This window comes from Apostichopus japonicus, chromosome 13 (genome assembly GCF_037975245.1).
Source record: "Apostichopus japonicus isolate 1M-3 chromosome 13, ASM3797524v1, whole genome shotgun sequence".
NCBI lineage: Eukaryota > Metazoa > Echinodermata > Holothuroidea > Aspidochirotida > Stichopodidae > Apostichopus > Apostichopus japonicus.
The window spans coordinates 19,049,663-19,073,480 of record NC_092573.1 but is presented as its reverse complement, the minus strand read 5'-3'; the positions used below and the strand labels follow the sequence as shown (position 1 = coordinate 19,073,480).

General features: G+C 37.9%; 2 protein-coding genes across 3 annotated transcripts; one reads left to right on the top strand and one right to left on the bottom strand.

Annotated features, from left to right (window-relative positions):
• Positions 1-55: 55 nt before the first annotated feature.
• LOC139978386 (uncharacterized) lies at positions 56-19,811 on the bottom strand. 2 transcript variants are annotated; one of them, XM_071988578.1, is made up of 22 exons: positions 19,603-19,811; positions 18,556-18,843; positions 16,970-17,097; positions 16,048-16,206; positions 15,028-15,150; positions 14,535-14,611; positions 13,779-14,051; positions 13,446-13,603; positions 12,240-12,874; positions 11,888-12,067; positions 11,221-11,339; positions 10,047-10,160; positions 9,037-9,284; positions 8,118-8,255; positions 6,930-7,056; positions 6,193-6,388; positions 4,913-5,097; positions 4,245-4,398; positions 3,603-3,826; positions 2,774-2,933; positions 1,652-1,798; positions 56-912 (listed from the first exon to the last, which is right to left on the bottom strand). In XM_071988578.1, exons 1-22 carry the CDS (start codon positions 19,617-19,619, stop codon positions 494-496), a joined length of 4,269 nt encoding a protein of 1,422 aa, XP_071844679.1. In that variant the 5' UTR covers positions 19,620-19,811; the 3' UTR covers positions 56-493. The 2 variants fall into 2 exon arrangements, with proteins under 2 accessions (XP_071844679.1, XP_071844680.1); XM_071988579.1 differs by having other exon boundaries at positions 16,970-17,094.
• A 1,602-nt stretch (positions 19,812-21,413) lies between these two features.
• LOC139978392 (large ribosomal subunit protein eL36-like) lies at positions 21,414-23,733 on the top strand. The gene is made up of 3 exons (XM_071988598.1): positions 21,414-21,572; positions 22,670-22,801; positions 23,545-23,733. The coding sequence occupies exons 1-3, from the start codon at positions 21,489-21,491 to the stop codon at positions 23,656-23,658; spliced, it is 330 nt and encodes a 109-aa protein (XP_071844699.1). The 5' UTR covers positions 21,414-21,488; the 3' UTR covers positions 23,659-23,733.
• The last annotated feature ends 85 nt before the right edge of the window (positions 23,734-23,818 follow it).

Here is a 23,818-nt window from a genome sequence, read left to right as displayed (position 1 = left end):
ACTAATTACTGACCGGGGGACAAATATTAAAACAAAAAAGAAGCAGAAACGGTCATTAAAATATAATTTTTATTGAAGCAACATGTTTACAAAATATTGTTTTTTCCTTTAAAATGAAAAAAAAAAAAGAAAATTACATTTAGCTTTAGTACTTTTCTGTAGTTTATGTCAAGAGAATAATTTAGTCCCTGTCTGAAAATACACACATATGCTGACAGAGAGATAGTACTTATTTTATGATACACTTTCAACTGTAACCTAAAAAAAATGCTAGTGTTTCTTATAAGCCAGTCTTAGTTGTTTGGGGTGGGGAGAGTTGAGGTTGACAACTTCGTGGATTGAAAGCAAACAATTTTGATATTTAATAAAAGTGGAATCCATCAAAATAGCTTTCTTCTTTCCAGGCTTAAGTTGTAACGGATTTTTGACTTCACTCGCTTCAACTGCCAGACGTAGCTTCTCTGGTCGGCCGGCCAGCTTCAGTCAAATTTCCTCACCCCATAAATTGTCCAGGCCCAGAAAGGAAACTCCTAGCCCTCTTAAGTTTCGGATCTGGCATAAGGCCTAATCCACCTCCTAACCCGCCAGCCCCCGATTTCCTGAACTGAAATTTGCTCATGCCACCATCGTTATTGCTTGCTTTACTCATCCAGGCATTAGGGGCAGGCTGTGCTGGCGATGCTCGGCTATTGGTACCGTTCCGTTTCGGAGCTTTGGCCTTCTTCCCACCTTGCTGGGTCTTGGCTCTCTTGGTCGTCCTCTTATTATTGGCTGAAGTTTGCCGTTTCCTCTTCCCACCGCCCTTCTTGCCCGTTCGTTGATACCGATTGGTGTTTCCTCCTCCTTCCTGGTTATTAAAGTAAGGTGACATAGCTGTTTCTGGAATGTCTTCAACAAATGTCTCTTCATCATCTGTTGGAGTCAAAAAGGTGGAAAATATGAAACTAAAACTGCATTCTCTGCCCAGTAAGCCTGTTGACTACACACACACACACATGCAAACTTGTTTTCGATCATATTAGCTACAACCGATCACATTTCCCCTTAATCTAACCCGTTGTCTGGACGACCACGATGACTATAAATAATAATATACTAATAAATACCAAATATTAAAGTGCTGTTATCATGAAATAAAACATGCGTAAGAGCACTGTACAAAAGAACCAATACCTGGAATATAAAATTACCAAACTTAAGAAAACCTTAAAGTAATAACAACAGTAAAAACATGATATAAGACTGTTACTATTGTTCTTTATTGTTCTACAACTGGTGACAGGAATTTCTTTTGTTCCGTGTCACCAGTTGTGAGGTCTAGACATGTACACAAATACACCCACCCACCCACTGATACACACAAAACCTAGATGTCTGCAAGTGGTATCAGGTTAGCAAGGCACAGGTAAATACAGTTTTCAAAACCCCAATGTCCTTGGTTACTTTAACAGCAACATTGCACAACTGTAGATAAATGATCAACGGATGTTTTGTCCTCTGGAACCTCAACATTTTGTCCCTTTGATGAAAAGTCAAAGAGAGAAAAGTCCACCACCCCTGATGCAGGAGATCTATTTAGAAGCTGTGGTAATTATATTCCATTTCTTTTTAGATTTGATTGGTATATTCATTTTATAGTAGAGACACGTACCTGGAATAAGCTGTGGCAAGAACTTGTAGACGACCTCTAAGAAGCTTTGGCCAAACCTCTTAGCCTTGAGCTCGGTTACTCCTGTGATCTCTAGTAGCTCCTCCATCGCATATGGAGGATTGGCAGCCATTTCACGGAGTGTATCATCTGTAAAAAGAATGGTTAATAGAGCTATAAAACATGATCCCGCCAAGCTAGCAGACTCTACACCGTGGATAGACATCACAGAATGAATTTACGTACCATGAAATAGTCAAATATGGAAAGAAACTTTTACCCAAGAATTGCTGACAAGAAGTGACACCTAAATACTGTAAAATTCTTTTATAATAAATTGATTAGCTATTTAAAGGATGAACAGTCCTCTTTGGTTGGCAGCAGATGTTGCCGACTGGTAGTCTTATATCAACGAAGATTGCTTCCCTCTGTCAGACAGACATTTCAGGAAGTGGAAGAATTCCATTACACCTAGAAGGGGGAGGGTGCAGCTGATGACTGGTACACCACAGGCACCAATCTTTCCAGAAGATTTTAAATTAAATCTCTTTTCAAATTGTGGCTGCCATCCAAGTGAGGATTCAGCAAGCAGTCAAGAAAGGTCTTTCATAAAGTAAATCTGCAGGATGTGAATCACATACAAGAGTTAACTGAGAAACATGCACATGCCGTAAGTCTTGTATGGCCAAACTTTTTCTTCTTCAAATAATGGCATAGAGGAAGCCATATACAGTTTAAAGATCAGTCTACAAACTAGAAAAAGATAATTATTATCTTAATCATTTGATTGATTGAATATGAATTAATTGCAGAGGATGGAAATGACAGGTAAATAAGCCTTCCTGACCAGTTACAATAGCCAGGTCCTACCTATGAGTATGTCTGACTTAACAAATGACCTTTGACACTACACTAGGAATATTTTAGTTGTTTAAATGACCTTTGACACTACACCAGGAATATTTTAGTTGTTTACATTTTGTACAGAATTTAATTTTTTTAAATATTGTTTTTAGATAAGTTAGAGCTTGTGTTTTGTCTCTGTTAACATCTCAGCAGGCCAGTACATGAACGGACTTGGCTTGATTCAATATCCAGCTACTGAAATTGGTTTCATAAACCTACCACTAAAGATGGCTACAGGATTAATGCCCATAGAGTTAGCCATGTTTCTACAAGTAGCTCTGAGCTCATTCAGCAAAGCCTGGTGAACTTCATTTTCCCTCTTTTGGGGAGCAGAGAGCGATGCTCGAGCCGCTCTACCCTCTGTCACTCGAAGGTCCACCTGTGGAAAAGGAGAAAAGGATAGAGGCTAAGAAAAAGGAACTGATACATTATTAACACAACTATGCAACTTAGTGTGCACTGTGATTTAAGCCATCTGTTTGTGAAGTTTAAACAATATGATGCAGAACACTATAAGGATACAAGTGATTCCATCCAATCATTTATTGTTCAAAAAGTAGTGAATGGAGGGAAGAAAATGTTGCAAGGATGGTACTATTGAAGTAGAGTCTTATTACAATGGATCAAAATATTCCTGAAGAATGTTTACTTATAAGTTTGTAAACACACATGCACCATAGTTACACCACACCAACTTACTAGTTTGCAAATGAACATGCACCATAATTACACCACACCAATTTATTAGTTTGTAAATGCACCATAATTACACCACACCAACTTATTAGTTTGTAGACATACATGCACCATAATTACACCACACCATTCTAGAATATTTCAGAGCAGTGCAAGTCAGCAGCCACGGTGTACTTAATATAACCACATGGATATGTTACGAGGAAACAAGAAAGACAGAGGTTTAAGCATACTCTTTTGAAAAGAAAAAGCGATAAAAGAAAAGGGAGGCGGGGGGGGGGGGAGGGGATGGCGTTGGTTGGCAGACAGCAGGCACAAAGGAGACAATTTTTCTCATGTTGCCTAAACCCACCTGTTTTCTTCCACTTAGCACGTCAGGTGCCTTTGGTCCAGTGGTTGCGTATGAGATGGCCTGGTCGTGTACACCGATATGCAAGTTCTCTTGAAGGATTCCATCAATCACCATCTTCCTCAGCAGCCTCTCGCAGTCTCCTCGTTGGAATTTCTTCTTCTTCATTAGACCGAATACTGGGCTAGAATTATGACCATTCTGTGTGACTTTGGCCAAGGTTGAGCCTAAGAGGATGGAAAATTGCATGGATATACATAATGAAAGTGACAGTTCTAGTTACAATTTAGAAAACCATAATACTTTTTACAGGGAAACAGTTGAAAATGTTTTGATCTGGCACAGAATGCCAAACCTATTTGAATTTCTAAGATCTATTTTAAGCATTTCTATCAATTAAAGAACACCCATACTTAAAACAGTTCAAAAATTGAGAAATTGAGAAATTTAAAAAAATCAAACACCAAGCAAACTTTTTGTTTTCTTGTTTAGAAATTGAGAAAATTATTGCCATGATGTGCCTAAAGATAAACTACTAAGCCTACTTTTAGTCAATACATATTCCATGAAATCATTTTTTCCATATTTTGAAGAAAAAAATGAAAAAGGACTACAATAACAAAGACTCATGGTTTAGAAGCTTACCCATGAAGACATCAATGAAGTAGTTGAGGGTAAACTGTTGGCCCCATCTTGCACCCTTTCGTCCTCTGTTGGCTGAGGGGCCTCCAGTGACCTGCTTGATGAATGCTATCATTTCCTTTGCTTCATCGGTGAAATTCACAGAAGTGAAAGATACCTGGAAATTCATCAAAACCAGAATTAGCAGAGGAAATAAGAGAAATTCGAAGAAATTAGAGAAAAGGGTTTTTTGAAGTTTTTTTCTCTTTTCCTGATTCCACTCTGAAGTTGAAATATTAGAACAAGCATTACTTGTCATTCAAAGATATTTACAAACCCCCAGGGGCCTAAACCATCTTCTCCAGTGGAGACATTTTAGCCAACAATCACATCGTCATGCCGACATACGGACTCCTTATCCAAACTTTGTATTCCGGAGAAAAAAATAAATAAATAAAATTGTGTGATTCATAAACAAAGAGAAAAACAAATTAGTTTTGCTCATTGAACTGAGAGATGTTGGATTTTGAATAAGAATCTCAAACAGTGAAATTTTTGGAGATTTTATCGATTTCTTCTATGACACTAATTTCACAAACTTGTCATGTATTTTGGGCAAATTTACTTTATGGAGCTCAAATTAAGCTCATAATTATCTTGATTCATTAATTCCAGATAGCAAAACAACTTACATTTGAGGAACAATTTGAGCAGACGGTTTGAGTGTTTCTCCGGCAGTTTGCAGGGTCGTATCCCATTTCACCAAAGTACTGGAGCAATTGAAGCCTCCTGCAGTCTGCCCGATTCTCACAGAACTGAACCAACCTGTAGAGATTGTCTCTGTGAACCTTCATGGCTTCGTAGTTGCCAGGTTCCTCTACGCAAGACAAAGAAAACAAGATTGGAACTCCCTCCATACACCTAGGTTTATTTATCGTAGTAGTAGTTAAAAACGATTATCCACTTTCAAAGTATTCCTGTAGTATCGATAGACTTGTCAAAACGAAGATGAAAGAGCCTCTCGTTATTATTGCCTCTTGTTATATTACGTCTGGTTGTATTATGTATAAGCCTCTCATTATATTATGTTATAAAACCTTTTAAGGATAAGCACCCACTGGCACCCAGTTATGCCAGTTCAGCTTAATGGCAAAGATAACTCCTACGGAAAATGTATTCCCATGAACGAAAGAACTCACTTCTCACTCATGTATCCTTCACAAACAAGAAAATTTCCTATGGATATTTCCCTAGCGAGGGTGCAGATAATAGATTGCCACTGGATTCTAAATAATGAATAAATAACGGTTCACAGAGTCATATTCAAAGTTTTGCCACAAGTTTTACCAAACACTTGGAGGTCACAACAGCAACTGGTTTGAAAACAAATATACTACATGTTGAAGAAGAAGATCAAATCATTTGCCAGAACCTTGGTATGCTTATGATTGTGGTTCGTAATTTCTAATTTTGAGTTCAAGTTTAGAATAATTTCTCAAACTTTTGTGAAAATCTCCTCTGGTGGGTAGGTACTCACAAGTTCTTAACCTCTTAATAAGACAAGTAAACCTTTGAATGGGGACCAACATACAGTTGTGGCGAATGCTGAACACCACTTGGGGATGGATGCCAATGGAATCTTCCATGAGCAATTTATTATTGGCATCCATCCCCAAATTAGCAACCTTGCTGATCACTTCAAACATGAACAAAGCTTGAGAACCTTGTGTCCACACACTCTTCTACTCTGCCTAGTTCTACTCAATGCTCCAACATTGACAAATGAAAGGCACCCCTGTTAGCCATTCACTTCCAGTATGATTCTCTCAAATGGAAACTATGTGAGGTAAACAGATGGTAGTGTCTTTTTCTTTGATGGAATATAAATTTGGAAGATCTCACAATCAACTCCCCAAATGACCCTGTTTTATGGTCATCTTGGGTTCTGAGATGGGTCGCCTATGTTACTCACGCTCTATCATCCGTCTCAACCGAGTGACGTCCTTGTAACTGTAGAAGATGATGCAGCGAGCTGGGTCTCCATCTCGTCCGGCTCTTCCTGCTTCCTGGTAGAATCCTTCCATGGACTTTGGAATCGAGAAGTGGAACACGAAGCGGACGTTAGCTTTGTCTATGCCCATCCCAAAGGCGATGGTGGCACACACCACCTGGAAGATAGAAAATATTGAGAAGTGATTATTATGATCAAGTGTTTCTATGTAATAATATGGAGAAAGAAAGAAAACAAGAAGCAAACTTCAATGAAGTCTGTATGTATCAACAATCCATTACAAAATGTCAGACAAAACTTTTGTTTCTCTGTGAAAGCAAAAGATTTAATCTCAAAATGGTATGCCCTCAAGATAATGGACTTAATATGCAGGGAATAGTGAACCCTCTGAATTTTTTTTATTATTTAGAGTGAAAACGAAAAAAAAAAGTTTCAACATTGGAATGATCAATAAAGAAGGGACTATAAAAAGTAATATCCCCCACACTTTATCCATCTTTATCACAGTTATCAGATATCACGACTCCTCTCTTCATATCATGAAAAAAAAACATCTCAAAAAGTAAAAGAAAATACTGAGCACTTATCAAACATTTGCAGCACAGCCTTAACAAATTTCCTCCTATCTTTCTGAAGTCACCCTAGTCTTCTGCATGTATCAGAGAGTTTTAAATATGGTTCTATATTCTACTACGGACCTGGTACTCATCGGTAATCCACATCCTCTGGATCATGACCCTCTCTCTGTCTGACTGGCCGGCATGGTACGCTGATGCGTTAATCCCCTTAGACTGTAGCTCTTTGGCTGTGGTTTCACACTCTTTTCTATTAAATACAAGACACAAACAGAAGAGAAAATTCTTTCAAGAGGAAAAATGATATCACATAAAAATAACCCCATCTCACTATCAATAGAGAGACTGATATCAGATATTCCAATCAGATTTTGAATCGAATCAAATTAGAATAACAGAATCAGATCATAAAATCAATGCTACCAGGACATGGCAAATATCATTGGCTGTTGTCATGACTTCCATGGTGGGAAGAGCCATCTGCATCATATACTGTTCAAGTTGCAGATTAAGCTCATATTTTACAAACTGAAAAAAAATGATAATAATAATAATAATAATAGGAGCAGCATATCAAGAAAAAAAAGAAAAATAAAACAAATGTGTCAACACTACTTTTGGCATAGGACATTTAAAATCAAGTTACGGACAAAACTTAGACACATGGTCCACAGAGGGTTGTTGCTAAAATGCTCACTAACTTTCATTATGCAACTTTTGCTAGGTCAAAGGTTTTAGGGAGAAACATTTATATGGGGAGAGTTTAACAATTTGGAAGTTTGAGGAATATCATCCTGTGAAACTGTAATAACTATGATCATCACCACCACCACTATCACCACCATCATCACCTTGCATAGACTAACCACGCTGTTGTAATACCTTTTCAGCCGTGAGAACACATTCATCCTTCTAAAGCTTACAGTGCATGTTGCATTTTAACAGCTGGTTTCATAAGTGTACTTCACTCACTCAAATGACTCAGTCCCAACAGTTTTTTAAAAACTCTAGTTTGTTTTCTCATTTCTACAGGTGGAAGCAGTTGGTAAATTATACTCATCAGGTAATCAAAATCAGTTTCAGCCCTGATTCTTATATGCAAATTAGGCTTGGATATCTACATCTGCTTTATAGGTTTGGTAGGTCTTGGTTAATCTTTAAAATTGGTAAAAGGGTTTTCTCAAGTTTCTTATACACTTGCTGTTAAACAGACTGTTAAAGATGAGGAAACAGGGGCTGCTTTTTATCCTTGTTATTAATTTTTTTTTTTAAACAATTATTTCATAATTGCTTCTTGAACATGATCTGTACCTGGACAAACAATAAACGATCCCTGATTTATTCCGGTAATGCTTGCAGATCAGCTCAGCAATCTCTCCCACCAGCTTACTTGGTTTCTTCTCTCGAACTTCAAACTGAAGATTACTACGATCAAAGCTAGATGTGAATCTGTGACGTGAAAAAAAAGGGAGAAAGGAAACGCCAATAACTTCAGTAAAAATGCCCAACTGTACGAATATCCAGAATGCACAGGTTTGATTGATTAACAAGGCTTGAAAAAGTTAAACAAACAAAATGTAAAAATAAACAAATAACAGGAGAAGATTATAAAAAAAGGACTAAACTATATCTATCAATCTTCACAGCATGTGAAACATCAATTATGAATACAAAATAGAAATAATGTTTGAATGGTTGTAAGGAAGTATACACTGATAAATCCAGCAGACACTGGGCAATCCAAGATCCTTTTACGCTATAGCTAGTTTCACATCATATTCTATTGGGTGAGAGTTTAGTACTTAGCAGCTCAGTGGTTAACGCCGGTGCCTTCCAATCATAAGGTCCCCGGTTCGAGTCACTCCAAGATTAATGTATGTCGTCCAGTTAAAGAGTTGTTGACAATTGACAATTCATAATCATGGACGTAAAATATGAATGTAAGAGACTGACTTCAGTCAGCTTGCGGCTTTGATAAGCCAATGAGGCTTCTTCGCGAGTTCCTGCTTGCAAGAGGATCTAAAATACATACATACATACTTAGTTCTCCATAAAGCAGTACAATAACTCATTTTGATTCATTCATAACTACCGTTTAATTTCAGTTTTATATGAAACAGACGATCCATGAGACATACAGGACATATCAAAATGGGAGGAAGACAATAAAGATGACAGCATTGAACACTTGGAATGTAAAGGGCGATAGTGAAACTTGAGAAATATTTACGTCTGCGGGTTCTTCATTCCCAGTTGGTGCAGGATGTCTTTCCTGACCCTTGGTGTAGCAGTGGCTGTGAGGGCTATGAACGGCACCCCTGGGAACTTTTCCCTCAGGCGACAGAGACGTTTGTAATCGGGCCTGAAGTCGTGGCCCCACTGGCTGACGCAGTGGGCCTCATCGATGACAAATCTGGCCAACATCCCACGCATGTAAAGATGTTCCATGATGGAAATGAGCTTGGGACTCGCGCTGATCTGAAAGAAGAGATTAGATTTTGTAATATCAGAGTTTTGCTATCTAAACTAAACACTGAGGCATTCTCTGACGAGAGAAAATGGGGCAATGGGTGAAATAATGATAATAACGGGCTGTGGCGAAATAATTTATCAAATTTAGTAATATTTCTCGGGCAGAGTGTCAGCTAGGCGTATTGGCTCTCAACTTACTTTGGGTGGACTAGAAGTGAAGGGAGATGAGGTGGGAGATGCTAAATTTTTCCATTTATCCTTCTTAAAGACTCCAGACAAGCAACTGTCAACCGAACGATCTACAAACATGTGGTTCCCACTGCATTTGTTGACGGCCAAAAATCTCACAGATAATCTGGACTTTTGTTGTCTCTTATGTTGTCATTTGTTCACAGTGAATGTTACAACTTCTGTCTATTCTCTTTATACCTGCAAAACATTCACCTAAATTTGTTACAAGAGCAACCTTTAAACAGAGATCACTCCACTCCAGGAAGATGTTCTGATTTGGATTTGTAGATATTGCCTGATGCTGACTGAATATCCAAACAGTACTTGATTAATATTAAATTGTTTTGGGCACATTTTTCAACAGTTAAATGCCTTTTTCAGGTCTGGATATCAATTCTTTGTTGGTGGATACAATTCCAGGTTTTTTTGTGATCATGATAACTTGATTTCAAATATGATAGATATTAAAATGGAAAAGGGGCTAGAAAGAGGGAGTTTTTTTCATACTAGGCAGGAAAAGCTGTCGAGAGCAGTTACCTTCTCTGGTGTGACATACAACAGCTTAATGACAGGGTCCCGATATGATAGCTGTCTGTATACGCTCTCAGCCATGCCAGGATCTATATCACCGGATAAATGGACCGCTGGTATCTGCAAGGAGACCATGATGATGTAAGCATGTGTGTGATAAGTAATTCATAATTACCATCAAGGCAGTGTTTCATGACAACTGAGGGGTTGCGGGATAGAGTTCTGGCTGGCCATTTTATGGTCTAACTTTTCATACTGGAGCAATCCAGTTTTTCTCCATTTAGAGCACAAAAACAAATAAAAAATAGTGTTAACTAGATTGTTACATGATGTACATCATAAGCTACAGAGAAAGTCCTTCTACTTGCCTACATGCGTTTATTGTCCACATAGCGTCGCAAATAACTGCCTTCCAAGTTCCAAACCCGTCTTTATTTTTTATCATAAACATCTTCGGCAGGTATATTGACTTTGTGATAGGTACTTGCACCACTCTGTGACAGTTAGTTGTATCACTTTGTGACAGATACTCGCATCACTTTATTACAGGTAGTTGTATCACTTTGTGACAGGTACTCGCACCACTCTGTGACAGGTACTCGCACCACTCTGTGACAGGTACTCGCACCACTCTGTGACAGGTACTCGCACCACTCTGTGACAGGTACTCGCACCACTCTGTGACAGGTACTCGCACCACTCTGTGACAGGTACTCGCACCACTCTGTGACAGGTACTCGCACCACTCTGTGACAGGTACTCGCACCACTCTGTGACAGGTACTCGCACCACTCTGTGACAGGTACTCGCACCACTCTGTGACAGGTACTCGCACCACTCTGTGACAGGTACTCGCACCACTCTGTGACAGGTACTCGCACCACTCTGTGACAGGTACTCGCACCACTCTGTGACAGGTACTCGCACCACTCTGTGACAGGTACTGGCACCACTCTGTGACAGGTACTCGCACCACTCTGTGACAGGTACTGGCACCACTCTGTGACAGGTACTCGCACCACTCTGTGACAGGTACTCGCACCACTCTGTGACAGGTAGGTGTGTTTGGAACTGACAGTCCACTCATCAAAAGATAAGAGCTGAGTTAACTATTTTCTGCAATTATTAGTTTCATTGATTTTGTTTTTAAGTATCAATGTGAAGATGAAGAAGAAGTTACCTCCAAGGAAACCAGTTTTTGAACTTGATCTTGAATGAGAGACTTGAGTGGAGACACGACCACAGTGACTCCTCCAGTGAGAACACCGGGAAGTTGGTAGGTCAAACTTTTGCCACCACCTGTTAAAGAAGGGAAAAAATTCATAGAAAGACAAACATGTCTGAATTATGAAAACTTCTCAACAGATTTCGTGCAGCAAAAAGTAGAAATCAGAATTTCAGGGCTGCAAAAGAATCCTACTATTTTAAGGTAAAACTTGAAAAGAATATGTAGGAGTCTGACTCATTGTCTAATGAGAATACACAAACAAATAAATTCAAACAATTCAGATGTCAGCACAATGAAGAATCACTTGAATTCCTTTGGATTTGTCCCACAGTTATCCTCTGTAGAAGTCTGTTATGATATAGAGCAGTAGCAGATGAAGAAAAACCATAATTTTTCAATGATATATGCAAGCTGACAACTAAAACAAAACAATACTATTTTCTTGCTAAAGTTTGTGCCAAACCATACTTTGCAGCAGTATTAGATGTTCTACAACATTTTTAAGTCGTCTAGAATATTCACAGTTCAATGAACGGTAGACAGGAAAACAACTACTTTTATAATCATTCCTTGTCTACCTAAATTGTTGAAAAAGGAAATAGGAAAGTTTCAAGCAAACCTGTTGGCATGAGTACAAAGCAGTCTTCCCCCTGCAGGGTAGCATTGATGGCCTCCAACTGATTTTTCCGGAATTCGTGAAGTCCAAACGTCTTTCTGAAGACTTTCAGAAGCTCCTTTGAATGTGGAAAGTTAAATCCACTGAAGACACTTGGAGGACTTGTCGGTGTTGATAGATGAGCTGTTAAAATTATTAAAATAAGAATAAAACAAAACTGAAATTGAGAACAGGTTGAAGAACAGAAAAACAGGGGGGGGGGGTGTTCTTTCCAGAAATGTTATGGGCACATGCATACTCAATAAATTACAGATTTTTTTCTTACAAAAGTCAACAATGCAAATCTATGACTAACCTTGCTTCATAAACTGCGAGGGTGAAGGAGTTTGGATTCTTGCTGATGGACCGGCACTACCGACTGGAGTATTTAATTTCCTCTCCGATGGCTCTGGCATCTTAAAGCTTCCGTAAGAATCAGTCGAGCTAGGTCTGGCAGGCATATCACTCTGGTTATCTTGGCGGCTGGTAAATTTATCTGTCACTGACAGCAGCCCCGGGGGTTTAGCAGGAGCTTGCTGCAAAATGTTCGACTCATAGAAACTATCCCCGCCTCTCGGAGAGTACTTGGAGGATGAGGGCTTAAACTGGTCTCCACGGGAACTCATCTGGTACTGAGGTGGTGACCGTTGATGAGAAGAGACGTCAACGCCATCAAAGTCTTGGGGGTATTCCAGGGAGTTATTGATGCCAAGCAGCTTTCCTGAACCCTTCATCATGGCTGGACTAATATCCATTGGAGGAGACAGCCCTCTCTTATCTACCTTTGGCCTGAAGTTGAAGGACCTTCCCGTAGGACTCTCGTGGCATAGCTCGGTCATATTTTTCACATCATGCTTCTTGCTGCCAACTCCAGGTAGAGTCAACTCGGCCGGCTTGTATTCACGTCTCAACTTCGATTCCACCTGTTTCTGCTTGGCAAGTACTTTTTTCCTGTGTGGAGAAATGCAAAGCAAAAGTACCTCCTGAATTTCTCTAATTTCTCATGTGTTTTTTCACCGAAAAGGATACAAATTTCTGACTTATTCATTTTCTCTGAAAATGACCATCATTTAGCAAGTTTTATCCACCACAGACCGTTATTGGTATCATCAAATCCTGCGTGAGAGAGGTATATTTTAACTAGGAGTTTACTTACTTCGCCAATTTTTTGTTATCAAATCTGCTGGATAACCATCATACTTTGGTTGCAATTAATCAACTTGACCTAACAGGAATTAATATTTCCATTCAATTGTTGACAAATATGCTGTCCAGACCATATTTGGACGTCAGCATTAGTCAAAGGGAAAAGAAAAAAGACGGGTCTTTAGGTGTATCTCATTGTGATAGGAAAGTGGATAGTAACTGCTAAACTGATATTTCTTTTCATTTTCTATCAAATTAATATAAATAATTTTCTACAAAACTCCACACCATTAGAAACAATGAGATACCACCTGACTACAGATGATTAATCTCTATGGATGTTTTTACTGGTAAGATTGTTTGCTACCAAACTCACCTGAATGTTAGTAGTTTTCTTATATTGGAACCCTTCTCTAGTATAGAGCTATCTTGCTGCTTGCATGCTATATCAGTCTGCTCACAGATCTCTTCCATCACTTTAAATAAAACCTCTTTCACAGACCTGACTCTCTCTTGGAGCTCCGTCTCTGTAGCCTGACGAGGATGAAAAAAAAGAAAAGACGAAACCTTCGTCAAAAGATTTGCGACAAAATGTTACCATGTCTCAGTCGTCAAAATTATTCTGATTGTTCCAAAAAGTGCCATTTTGTTTTTTATTGGGAAGAAAGAAGTTTTACAGTCAGTTTTGGATAAGTTTTTTATTTTGTACCTGTGATGCGATAGGTGTCAGGGCAGGATGTTTGTTGAGTTTGTCCAATAATGCATCTGCGGTCATCTTGCCATCTCCAGCACTGCTCACAACACCCTCTCTTGCCACGACGCTTTTCCTCCTCCGTGGTGGTTGCGATTGGAGGATGGGAGATGAAGGAGGGCTGGGATCTGTGTCTATTTGTACGTTTGTAGATGGAGGAGGGGGAGGTGTCAAGGATGGTTCCAAAATATTGTCTATGTCAACATCAGAACCAGCGTCCTTGAATTGTGTCTGAATTAGTAAAGGAATGACAATTAAATATAAAAAATTCAAAAAATATTAAACTAAGCTAAAATAAGAGTTTCAAATCATCATCAATTCCCTCTTCCTCCCCACTTATTATGCTAGAAAACTAAATAATGGTCACTCATATTCAAACTTTCAAAAGTATTCCCCTGTCACCCTCAGAAACAGTTCATCTGTTTTTAAATTCATCTTTTAATTTTAATTCATTTTTAGTTCATCTGTTAATTATTCAATTTTAAATTATCCAGCTGAAGACATCTAAATGTCTGGGAATGTACAGTAAAAGTTATAAACCTCCTAAAACATTATTTCTTGTTATTTTAGAATGTCATAATTTAAGACCAGTACTGATATTTTTTTTTAAAGTGGACCAATGAGCTGAGATGACAATGGAATTCAATGCAATGATTCAATGTTCCTCTGGGGAGGGACCTTCATCTAATATCAGATGAAAGATGGAAGCCTTACCTGCCAATGACAAGTTTCAGGGATAACGTCAACCTCCTTTCTATCAGCCTCTGAACCTTGAGAACTACAGATACCATCTGAGAAAAAGAAAAAAAGAAAAAGAGAACAGTAAAATAGAGAAAGAAAAAACTGATCATTTTGGTTGAATTTATTGTATGAATGTTACTGTGATCTTCACAGCACATCAAGCCCATACATCAAAACCTTTAGGGAAAGTGCTACACATTAGGGAAACACACTCATGAAAATGATGGTTAACAATCCCATTCTAATCAACATCCCTTGCTCTTTCAAACATTGGTAAGTTCCTTTCGAGTTTTCCCTAATTATTTGCTTACACTATAGCAATGTGCCTGAGTTAGATCAACTGTTTCAACCAAAAACCAAACCAAACAAACATGGAATCAGACTATGCATTCCATATTCTCCAACCGTCCAGGCCCTTTAAGGTGAGGACACTTGAAGACCTAAGCTATAGCCTATACACACAAACCAGTGAAGAGGGTCGGAGGGATGCAGTTGTCAAACTCATCTCCATCTTCGCTCTCCTCGTCACTGCCATCCATCATCTGCATCTTCCTCCCTCTTAGTCTCCCTGTCCTGCTTGGCTTAATAACTGTAAGGTTAATAAACAACAACAAAACATTAAATGTAATTTGTCCTATTTGGGGTAATTATTACTAGCAAGAATCACAAAATACAACAACCAGCTAGTTGAGTCTCATGACAACTTCAGTACTGAAATTTTCTGTAATGAGTCAATGAAGTGTATTTTTGAACAATAAGTCACAATTAAATGATAATCTCAGCACTTAATGACAATAACAAACTTTAGAGGATACTCTTGTTGTTATGTAAAGTAGGCTAGGCTAAATACATCTACCATGAAAGTGTGATAGAACTAAGCTAAGTGTTGATAAGTGTGTTAAAACAAAACAGACTTTCTCAAGAGGGTTCAAAAGAATCTAATGTGATATTAAGTCATTGTTGATGTGTATTTGATGGTGAGAGAAATTCTATTATCAGCAGAACCTGTTTCCTTATTGTAAAGTTTTGGTTTGCAGTTTTGCAGAGTTTTATTAATGTAAGTAATAGAGTATCAGGTGGTGAAAAAGGATATATACAAAATGGACTGAACTCATATGAAGTTCTTTGTACCTTACAACCTTCCCACCCAAAAGTTAGCCCTAACCAAGTACTCAACCACATTCACTACTCCATACAAACACAGTACGACCCAATTCTTAAATGCATATTAGGTAAATTCACTATAAAAGTGAACATATGTTAAAGATATGTTACTGAAGCACTCTTTCTTCCAGACAACAGGAAATTACCTTTAAATATAGAATGAAAGCATAATGTAATGACACAATTGCATCAAAATAACCATGCATTCATTGGAGTTTTCGAGTTGATGCAAGGAGGGCCACATAACATTATGAAAATAGCATGTGTCTTATGTTGAAAAGCAACAAAGAAATAGATTACTTCTTTTCTCCTGAGGACTTACCATCCTCATCCAGATAATCAGAAGCTCCTCTGGTATTCTCGTCATCTGGGTCAGGTTGACTTAATGTCAAGTCCACATAGTCATCAGTGGCAGGGATGACATGGGACATTTTAGCTTGTAAGCTCAGCTTTGGTTTCAGTAGAGAAGGTACCTTCTTAACTGTTGAAAAGCAATAGAAAAGTTTATGTTTAACCCACCACAAAAGTAAATGTACACAAAATATAGTACTAAACCATTCCATTTTAATGTCGCAACTTATGTCAGTGGTAGCCAATGTGACACTGACTGGGAATTACCAGAGCATTCCGCAGTCAGTTGCAAAGTCCATCACAATATCTGGCTCTTAAATCTAAGCATGTTTGCTTGAAAGCAACTTAAATTTATTTTAAAGTACAACTATCTTTCAGCAAACATGAACTAGTGATGCAATTATCTGGTTGATACACTTTAATGAATACGTCATGATGTCACCGTGTCAGTGCTTCCACAATCCATGTATCAAAGTAAAGTCTTACTGTAAGTTTATTTACTTGTTGAAAGATGTTGGTTGTGACTTTAATGTGCCTTCCTGATTGTCAAAAGCCGGTACAAATTAAGACTTTTTAATTGTCGTTGTCACATATTTAAATGTTGTAGGTATATAATCAATGAACTTGAAATTCAAAAAGGTTCACTACAACATTCACTGTAATTGCCAAGTTTTATTGTCGTGAATAATTTATTAAAAGTGGATCCTGATCTCAACAGACTCTCTCAAAACATTTGCGAATTTAAAAGTAGGTAGGTATGAAAAAACAGTAAATTTCTACAAGCTTAATGGTAAAAATGCATCATATTTTATCCAATGTTTACCATAGCATAAATTTGGAACAATTGCCAAATGATCTCAATTCCCAAAACATGAAGCCAGGATCTCACAAACCTGATGGTTGGTCTGAAAAGTCAAAGTCATCATCATCCTCATCTAACATACTGGTAGAAAACATTGTTTCTGTTACCGTTGGCGACATCTTCTTGGAAACCTCCATAGGCGGAGAGAAGGCTGGCCTGCTGTAGAAGGAGAAAACAGTACATGTGAAGGTAAACATATCATCTTGTAGAAACGGAATTTGGACAAGAGTTGCTGCTGCGCTCCAGTAAATATCACACTTGTTATTGCATGAAATATATGAAACTATATTTTAAATTAAACGAAATGCAAATTTAAGATATATCTTACTCTGACTCTCCATTGTTTCTACTAGTGTTAAGCCCCCCCCCCAAAAAAAAAATATTAGAAATGTCATCATTTGTGGAGGGCGGTGTACAGTGCAACCTAAGCTACATACGGACTTCAAATAAAGTTTAAAACCATATTACAAAGGAAAAACATACAGGCCAGGGGCTAAGCTAGACTGAGTATAGGCCCTCAGCACTATAGGATTAGGTTTTTTTGGTCAATTTTATGGGGTACTTTGCCATCACTCATTATTTAATGATGTTGGTTATTCAAGCTCTGAAGGTTATTTTTTCTACAGTTTATTAAAAAAAAAATTAAAAAAAAAACCAGATTATCACTAATTCAAGGTTATTAAAAAAAAAAACACAGGAATAACTTTTCAGGTATTCTATATCAAAATGGGGCAAATTGCTACACAAATGCAATGTGTATCACATCTGTTATAACCTGAAGTATACTAATTTCGATAATTTATTAGAAAAAAAAATCGTAGAACCTGAGTTTGCTATGCATAATGTGAACACTTAATTTATTCCCTGGAAAAGAACCAAATTATGAGTCAAATTCAAATATCAAGACAGGCAAAGAGGAATTTCCAAATGAAAATGTATGTTGCAATTTTGGGGAAGATCAAATTCTAATGAATCGAATGACAGTACATGTTTGCTTCTTTGGCAAAGAAACCCGGAGCAAATACATAACATCTTTAATGTTTGTCAAAATTTATCTAGTGTTAATAACCAGTTTGCAAGGCAGCCCCTGATCTCATTTCTGGACCATTGGTTTCATTCTTACAATTGTACTTACCAACCCAGCTTACTTTACAGAAACCAAGCTACCAGGGGGCAAATCTTTAAGGATTTGTTCTTGTTCTCCCTCAGAAAACCAGGTCTTACTTTATGGTTGTAAAATGTAGCAAATTAACAAAAAAAGCGATCAATATGTATACTGTAGGATAGATGACCAGGTTTGTAGAATTGATCAATGGAACATCAACTTTGGGTCAGTAAAACTCCACTTAGGGAGGATCATAGGCCTACCACTATTTTTTTTTTACTTCAGTACCTCCATAGTGATGGAGGGTGATACCAAAATAGCAATTGACCTATTTGGGGGTATTAGTTAAAAGGCAATGTACACAACTAGTCGTCCTCTGGCCGACCTCCAAAGGGGATTTTGGCTGTTCGAACGGAGATTTGGTAAACTCAGACAATTGTTAAAATTTGCGCAATACGTATGGCTGTAAATATTCGGTATTTAATTCAAACTGAAATAATGTTTTGGCTAACCTGACACTGTTTGTGAATGGAGAAACATTAGCAACTGGTCTGTTGCCCATCAGTGGAGATGAAAAAGTGGATTTAGTAGGTTCAGGGTTCATAGCTGTTGCTGATGTTTGCTGATCTTTCTGACTTGGCTGAAGCCAACTTCTCAGAGACACTTGACCCTTCTTTACATTCTGTGATGGGAGTTGCTTCCATGAGGGCAACACCGGTAAGTTGGATATCTCTCCAAGTGGTGACGGTCTTGACTCACTGACCTTGCGAGAATTCCTTGACAACTTGAACTTGAAATTCCTATGAAAGAAAATAAAGAAGGATTGAATTTGTAGAAACTAGTTATATCATTCTATAGCATGTCTGCAATCTGTACTTTAAAGTTCTCTCTTTTACTTGGGGACATCTTAAATGGTACTTATCTTACTAGTGCCGATTGACCCGTCTCAAGACGATAAATTTACCATTTGCAATAACCAGGATTTTCAACAAACACTTGGTCAAATTCTCCTAGTACCTGACTAAGTTCACCTTCATACCCACTTATTTTACCTTGTGCATAATTTCAGATTCACCGGGCTGCTGATCCTCTACAGTACATATCTCACTGGAATTTGATTCTCAAATCTCCTTCCTTGGAACGACTTCACTTCACCTCTTTTCAACCGATACCAATGGCAACTTTATACTGGGTTGATGTTACAATTACCACTTAAAATTAAACACCATAGCAACATTGCTAATGAAGTCACGACCAAATAAGACTGGATATGGAATATCAGCCACATAGTTTAGTTTAGTAGAAAAAAGGATCAGAAGGGACACTCAAGTCCCCATCAAGGACCCTATAGGAGAGAGAATAAAAACTGAAGACACAAACACTCAGACCCAATTACAATGCTTAAAGTGCTTGTCCAAAGCATTCTTAAACCCATTGACACTACTTGCAATCTGGCCTACGTAACATTGATCACACATGTTATTGTGAATGTATTGTTAGGCCAAGCTTATGCTAGCCTAGTAACAATCCGACCTCAATTACACCAAGGAAATGCCTACCTTTTTGCCGTCGCCATTTTCCGTTATCTTCCTTCTCACATTTGCATTTAACATCGCACTGATATCAATGTTGAATGGAACAATATTTAACACTGGGTATGGGTTATTATTGTTAAACAGAACAATTTACGTCGACGAGGTCTAGCAATGTTGATTTTGCATTTACCGCTTAGCACAATCGTAGAGGTCATGCCCTAATATTGAACCTTCACAGTTACTAGTTAGCTGCCAGACGGCCAAAGAAGTGAGTTAGGCTACGCAAATTTACACGATAGGATATGCTTTCAATGTCTAAATCGTGATAAAAGGAAAAGAAAAAAACAAAATATGCCAACATAAAAAAATTAAACTTGCCTACATAGACTTGAATATTATTTTTTTTAATTTTTGTACTTTTGGTTTTCACATTTAATTGAGTATATTATTAATTATAAGAAATTTTCTTATTGTGTGGTCTTTTTCACTGTTCTGTTTGAAGTAAGTAATCGAGTATAATAAGGCAGGGAAAATATCCCCCTGAATCTTGTCTCCTAGAGAACATCCACTCACGAAATGAAAAAATCACGACACAAAGTGCTCAGTCTTTCAATATCCGAATTATTTGTATATATTTGGTGTGAAAATGTTGTGAGATTTCAATGTTTCACACCTTCATATAATTTTATTTTCACTGACTACTGATGGGACTAGTTTCGCGAATAGGAATGCGATGTATCTGTGTAACTAAGCCATAGCCTAGGCCTATCCCTAATGCTAGAGATGGACAGGACCAGTTACTTGAATATCCAAGGCACAAATACACACTCAAAATCAAATTTACCATCGTTGCTTGTAGATCTGCCTATCTCATCTGAGTTTAAACATTCATGTTATGTAGAATTGCATAGTCTAAGTGCAAGCCTAGTGTTAATGTGGCATTAACACTTTTAAGTTCGATAGGCATAACATGGGCTAGGGTCAGTAGTCTGCAGTAAGTATATATATTTTCGTTTGCTTCATTATTCATTTACTTATATGATGAAGGAGTTTATTTTCTCTAGGCTAGAAATCTTACCCTAGCCTATCCCTATATGTATTTGTAGCCTAGGATGGTAGGCTAATGTATAACTTAGGCCTACCTAACTTCCCAAGTTTGTGGTACTATGACTGAGCCTAAGTGCTGGATGCATATCACTGATGTTGCACTGTATTTAAGTTAGTTTTGGCCTTCAACAATGTGTAGGATCAGGCCTAGTATTAGAAAAATAAGTGATTTCATTGTGTGGTTTGATCAGATACGCCAGAAATGGAATGAATTATAGGCTATTTTGAATGTGTGAAGTTCCAGAGTCAAACTGCATTAAGCAAGGGGAAGTTTCCCTAGCTGCGTGCATGCATTGAATTTTACTGTATAATTGGGTGAAAGGGTGAAATAATCCATAAGAGTGCTACATAATGTAGCAACTGTAGCCATTTTCGCCAAGGCTTTTTGCAGATTTCAGTTGTTTGAGAATGTGATTTTGAAACACTGCAACTACAATGTTTATCATTGCAACAGTATAACACAGAACAACTCTCATTCTACTTATAGCCATCAATTTCATTACTCTTTTCCAGTTCTATTAAGGAGACATTAATGGATAAGATGTTTATTATGGTATGACTCAATCCATTGATCTAATCAGTAGGCCAATGGAAATAGGCTGCTTAAACTTGGTCACTTGTTTCTATTACTGACAAAAGTGCCACTTTTTATTTGCTTAACTCACAAAGTGACCAACAACATGGCTGTTTGTGTAAAATGAAATTTCAGGTAGGCCAAGGCTTGGCCCAATTAAGCAAACGAGCAAGAGCACAGAACTTATCGAAAAGATTGGGAGTAATGATGTTATACTTATTTTGACAGAATGGCTATCAAACATGAGATGTGTGTGGGCCTTGAGAAAGGCCACAGAGTCACAAAGATTGAAACCAAGAAAGGCCGACAAGGGGTGAGTTGTTAGTTTGTCAGATAAGCTATATCATTTCAACTCTTTGTAGTGGTTTCATGCAAGGCAACTTCAGAAAATCTGGGTGGCTCACGTTAACCTAACTTTCTAGTGTCTCACTGTGTTTGGGTTGCAGCCCTGACTGACTAAAATATTGGTGAGGTTTTTGTCCAAATTTTGATGGTTTCCCAATCTGAAGTAGTTGTTAAAAGCTTCAGAGTTAGCTTGTCTAGAGCTAAAGGTAGAAATTGAATTGCTTTTGGAAATGAGCTTTCCGCAAGTTATTTGGCTTGTCCCAAAATCATGCATGTGACCGCTCAGCATAAACAAAAATGGGACAATGGAAAGACAAAAACTAAAAGGAAGGAAGGAAAAACAAACAGCTTTAAGCTAAGAAATGAAAAAAGAGCCTACCTTCCAGGTAAGCTTGGATTGGAAACTGGTCAAAATTTGAATTGCAAATACTGGAAAAAAACAATGATAGAGCTTCAAACCATCATTTGTTGACTTTGGTTTCTCCTATTTACTGTTCTTTTTGCAATATGAAAGTAAATTGCAACAAGAAAAATGGGTAGAGCAATTGATTGTATTCTCTCGGGAGAGGGTGTTACAATAACATCTGCGTTTAGAAAAATTCTCCATCTGGGTCAAAAAGTTTTTGTGTTAACAAATGAATTCTATTTTATCAGCATTAGCAGGTTAAACAGTAAGCACCCAACTGAGCAAACCCAAACCTTGGTAAAGCTTCAAAAATATGCATCTTAGCAATCATGAAACCTCTTAGGGCTTACTTCCAGGGCCAGTATAATAAACACCAGTTACAAACTTTTGCTAACCTTGTCTGGCTTTCAAGTACTGAACAGGTCACTTGTTTTATCTATTGACTGGTTTGGTATCTGGAGGAATTAATGTATCTTTGTCTGAAGATTTAAAAACTTAAAATCATGTTCCTACAGTCCCCTAATCATCTTGCTGGCTTTGAGGATTTCTTAGTTTAGAACTTCATATCAGTCTTGAAAGGGAAATAATGAAATACAGTTATGAGTTTTGGTGTTGCAGATAATAAAGTAAATTTCACTGTTCGATTATTCTGCCCTCAGATAAACAAGCGTAACAAGTTTGTGCGTGATCTTGTCAGAGAGGTGGTCGGATTCTCACCGTATGAGAGGAGGTGCATGGAATTGTTAAAGATCAGCAAAGACAAGAAAGCCCTTAGGTTTTGCAAGAAGAGGGTAAGTGTTGTTTCATTTAGGGAGCTATTAGTGCTTTTTATGTTTAGGCTTGTGTGGTTACAGCAAGGCCGGGAAAAGTTGCAACATGGAAAGCGAATAGGGGGGACAGAGATAAATGCTTTCTCCGGAGGGGGGGAGCCGACCCTAGCTCTTGTCGCTCCTGGATTTAACTTGTTATTTTATGAATGGTTTATTGCAGAGGATTATGTTGCTAGCATTCCATTTTATTTCAAGATGTTGCATAAATAAGAGTTGCCTTCTACTTGTTTGATAAGAGATGTCTTAGAAGGAAATATTAAATAAACATGTTTTATGCACTGTGCAAGGCTTGTGCTGAAGTAGGTTCTTCTTAGAGAAGTAAAGCAAGTTGCACCGGTTTGGCTAACCAAAAGAAACTCTTTAACGGTCTCTCGCTACCAAGTAGTGTCACCAGGACCGATTAAACTCAGACTGTCATTGCTTCTTATCTTATTTTATTTTGATTCAGGCTTTAGAAAGATCTTCTTTGCTCTAAAGCAAACGTCAAGGTCTTGTCGATGTGCAATTATGTGAAAACAGCGACAAAACGAAAGCTGTAACACATTGACAAGTCCATTGTTGTCGGCCTCAAAATTCAGGCTATTTATTTGCTAAATACTGCTTTTTGCCAGTAAAAATAAATGTTACAGGCATTTTTCTGCCAGTAGACTTTTATGAACATGAATGTCTTATCATCAAATGTCTTTTTTCTCTCTCTCATGTAGCTGGGTACCTTGACCAGAGGCAAGAAGAAGAGGGAAGAGATGGTCGGTGTTCTGGCCGCTCAAAGAAAGGCAGCCCAAGCCCAGGCTCAAGCTGCAGCCGCTGCTGCTAAGTAAACATGATTGTTCTTAACATACCTGTAATCATAGCTTCACAGAATTAAAACCAGTTAAAGAAAAAAGAAAATCAAATCTCTTTTGTCTTCTCTTCCTGTATTCTATTGTTTAAATAGAAACATACTTATAAAGAAGATGAACAAAGAACTATAGTTGGACA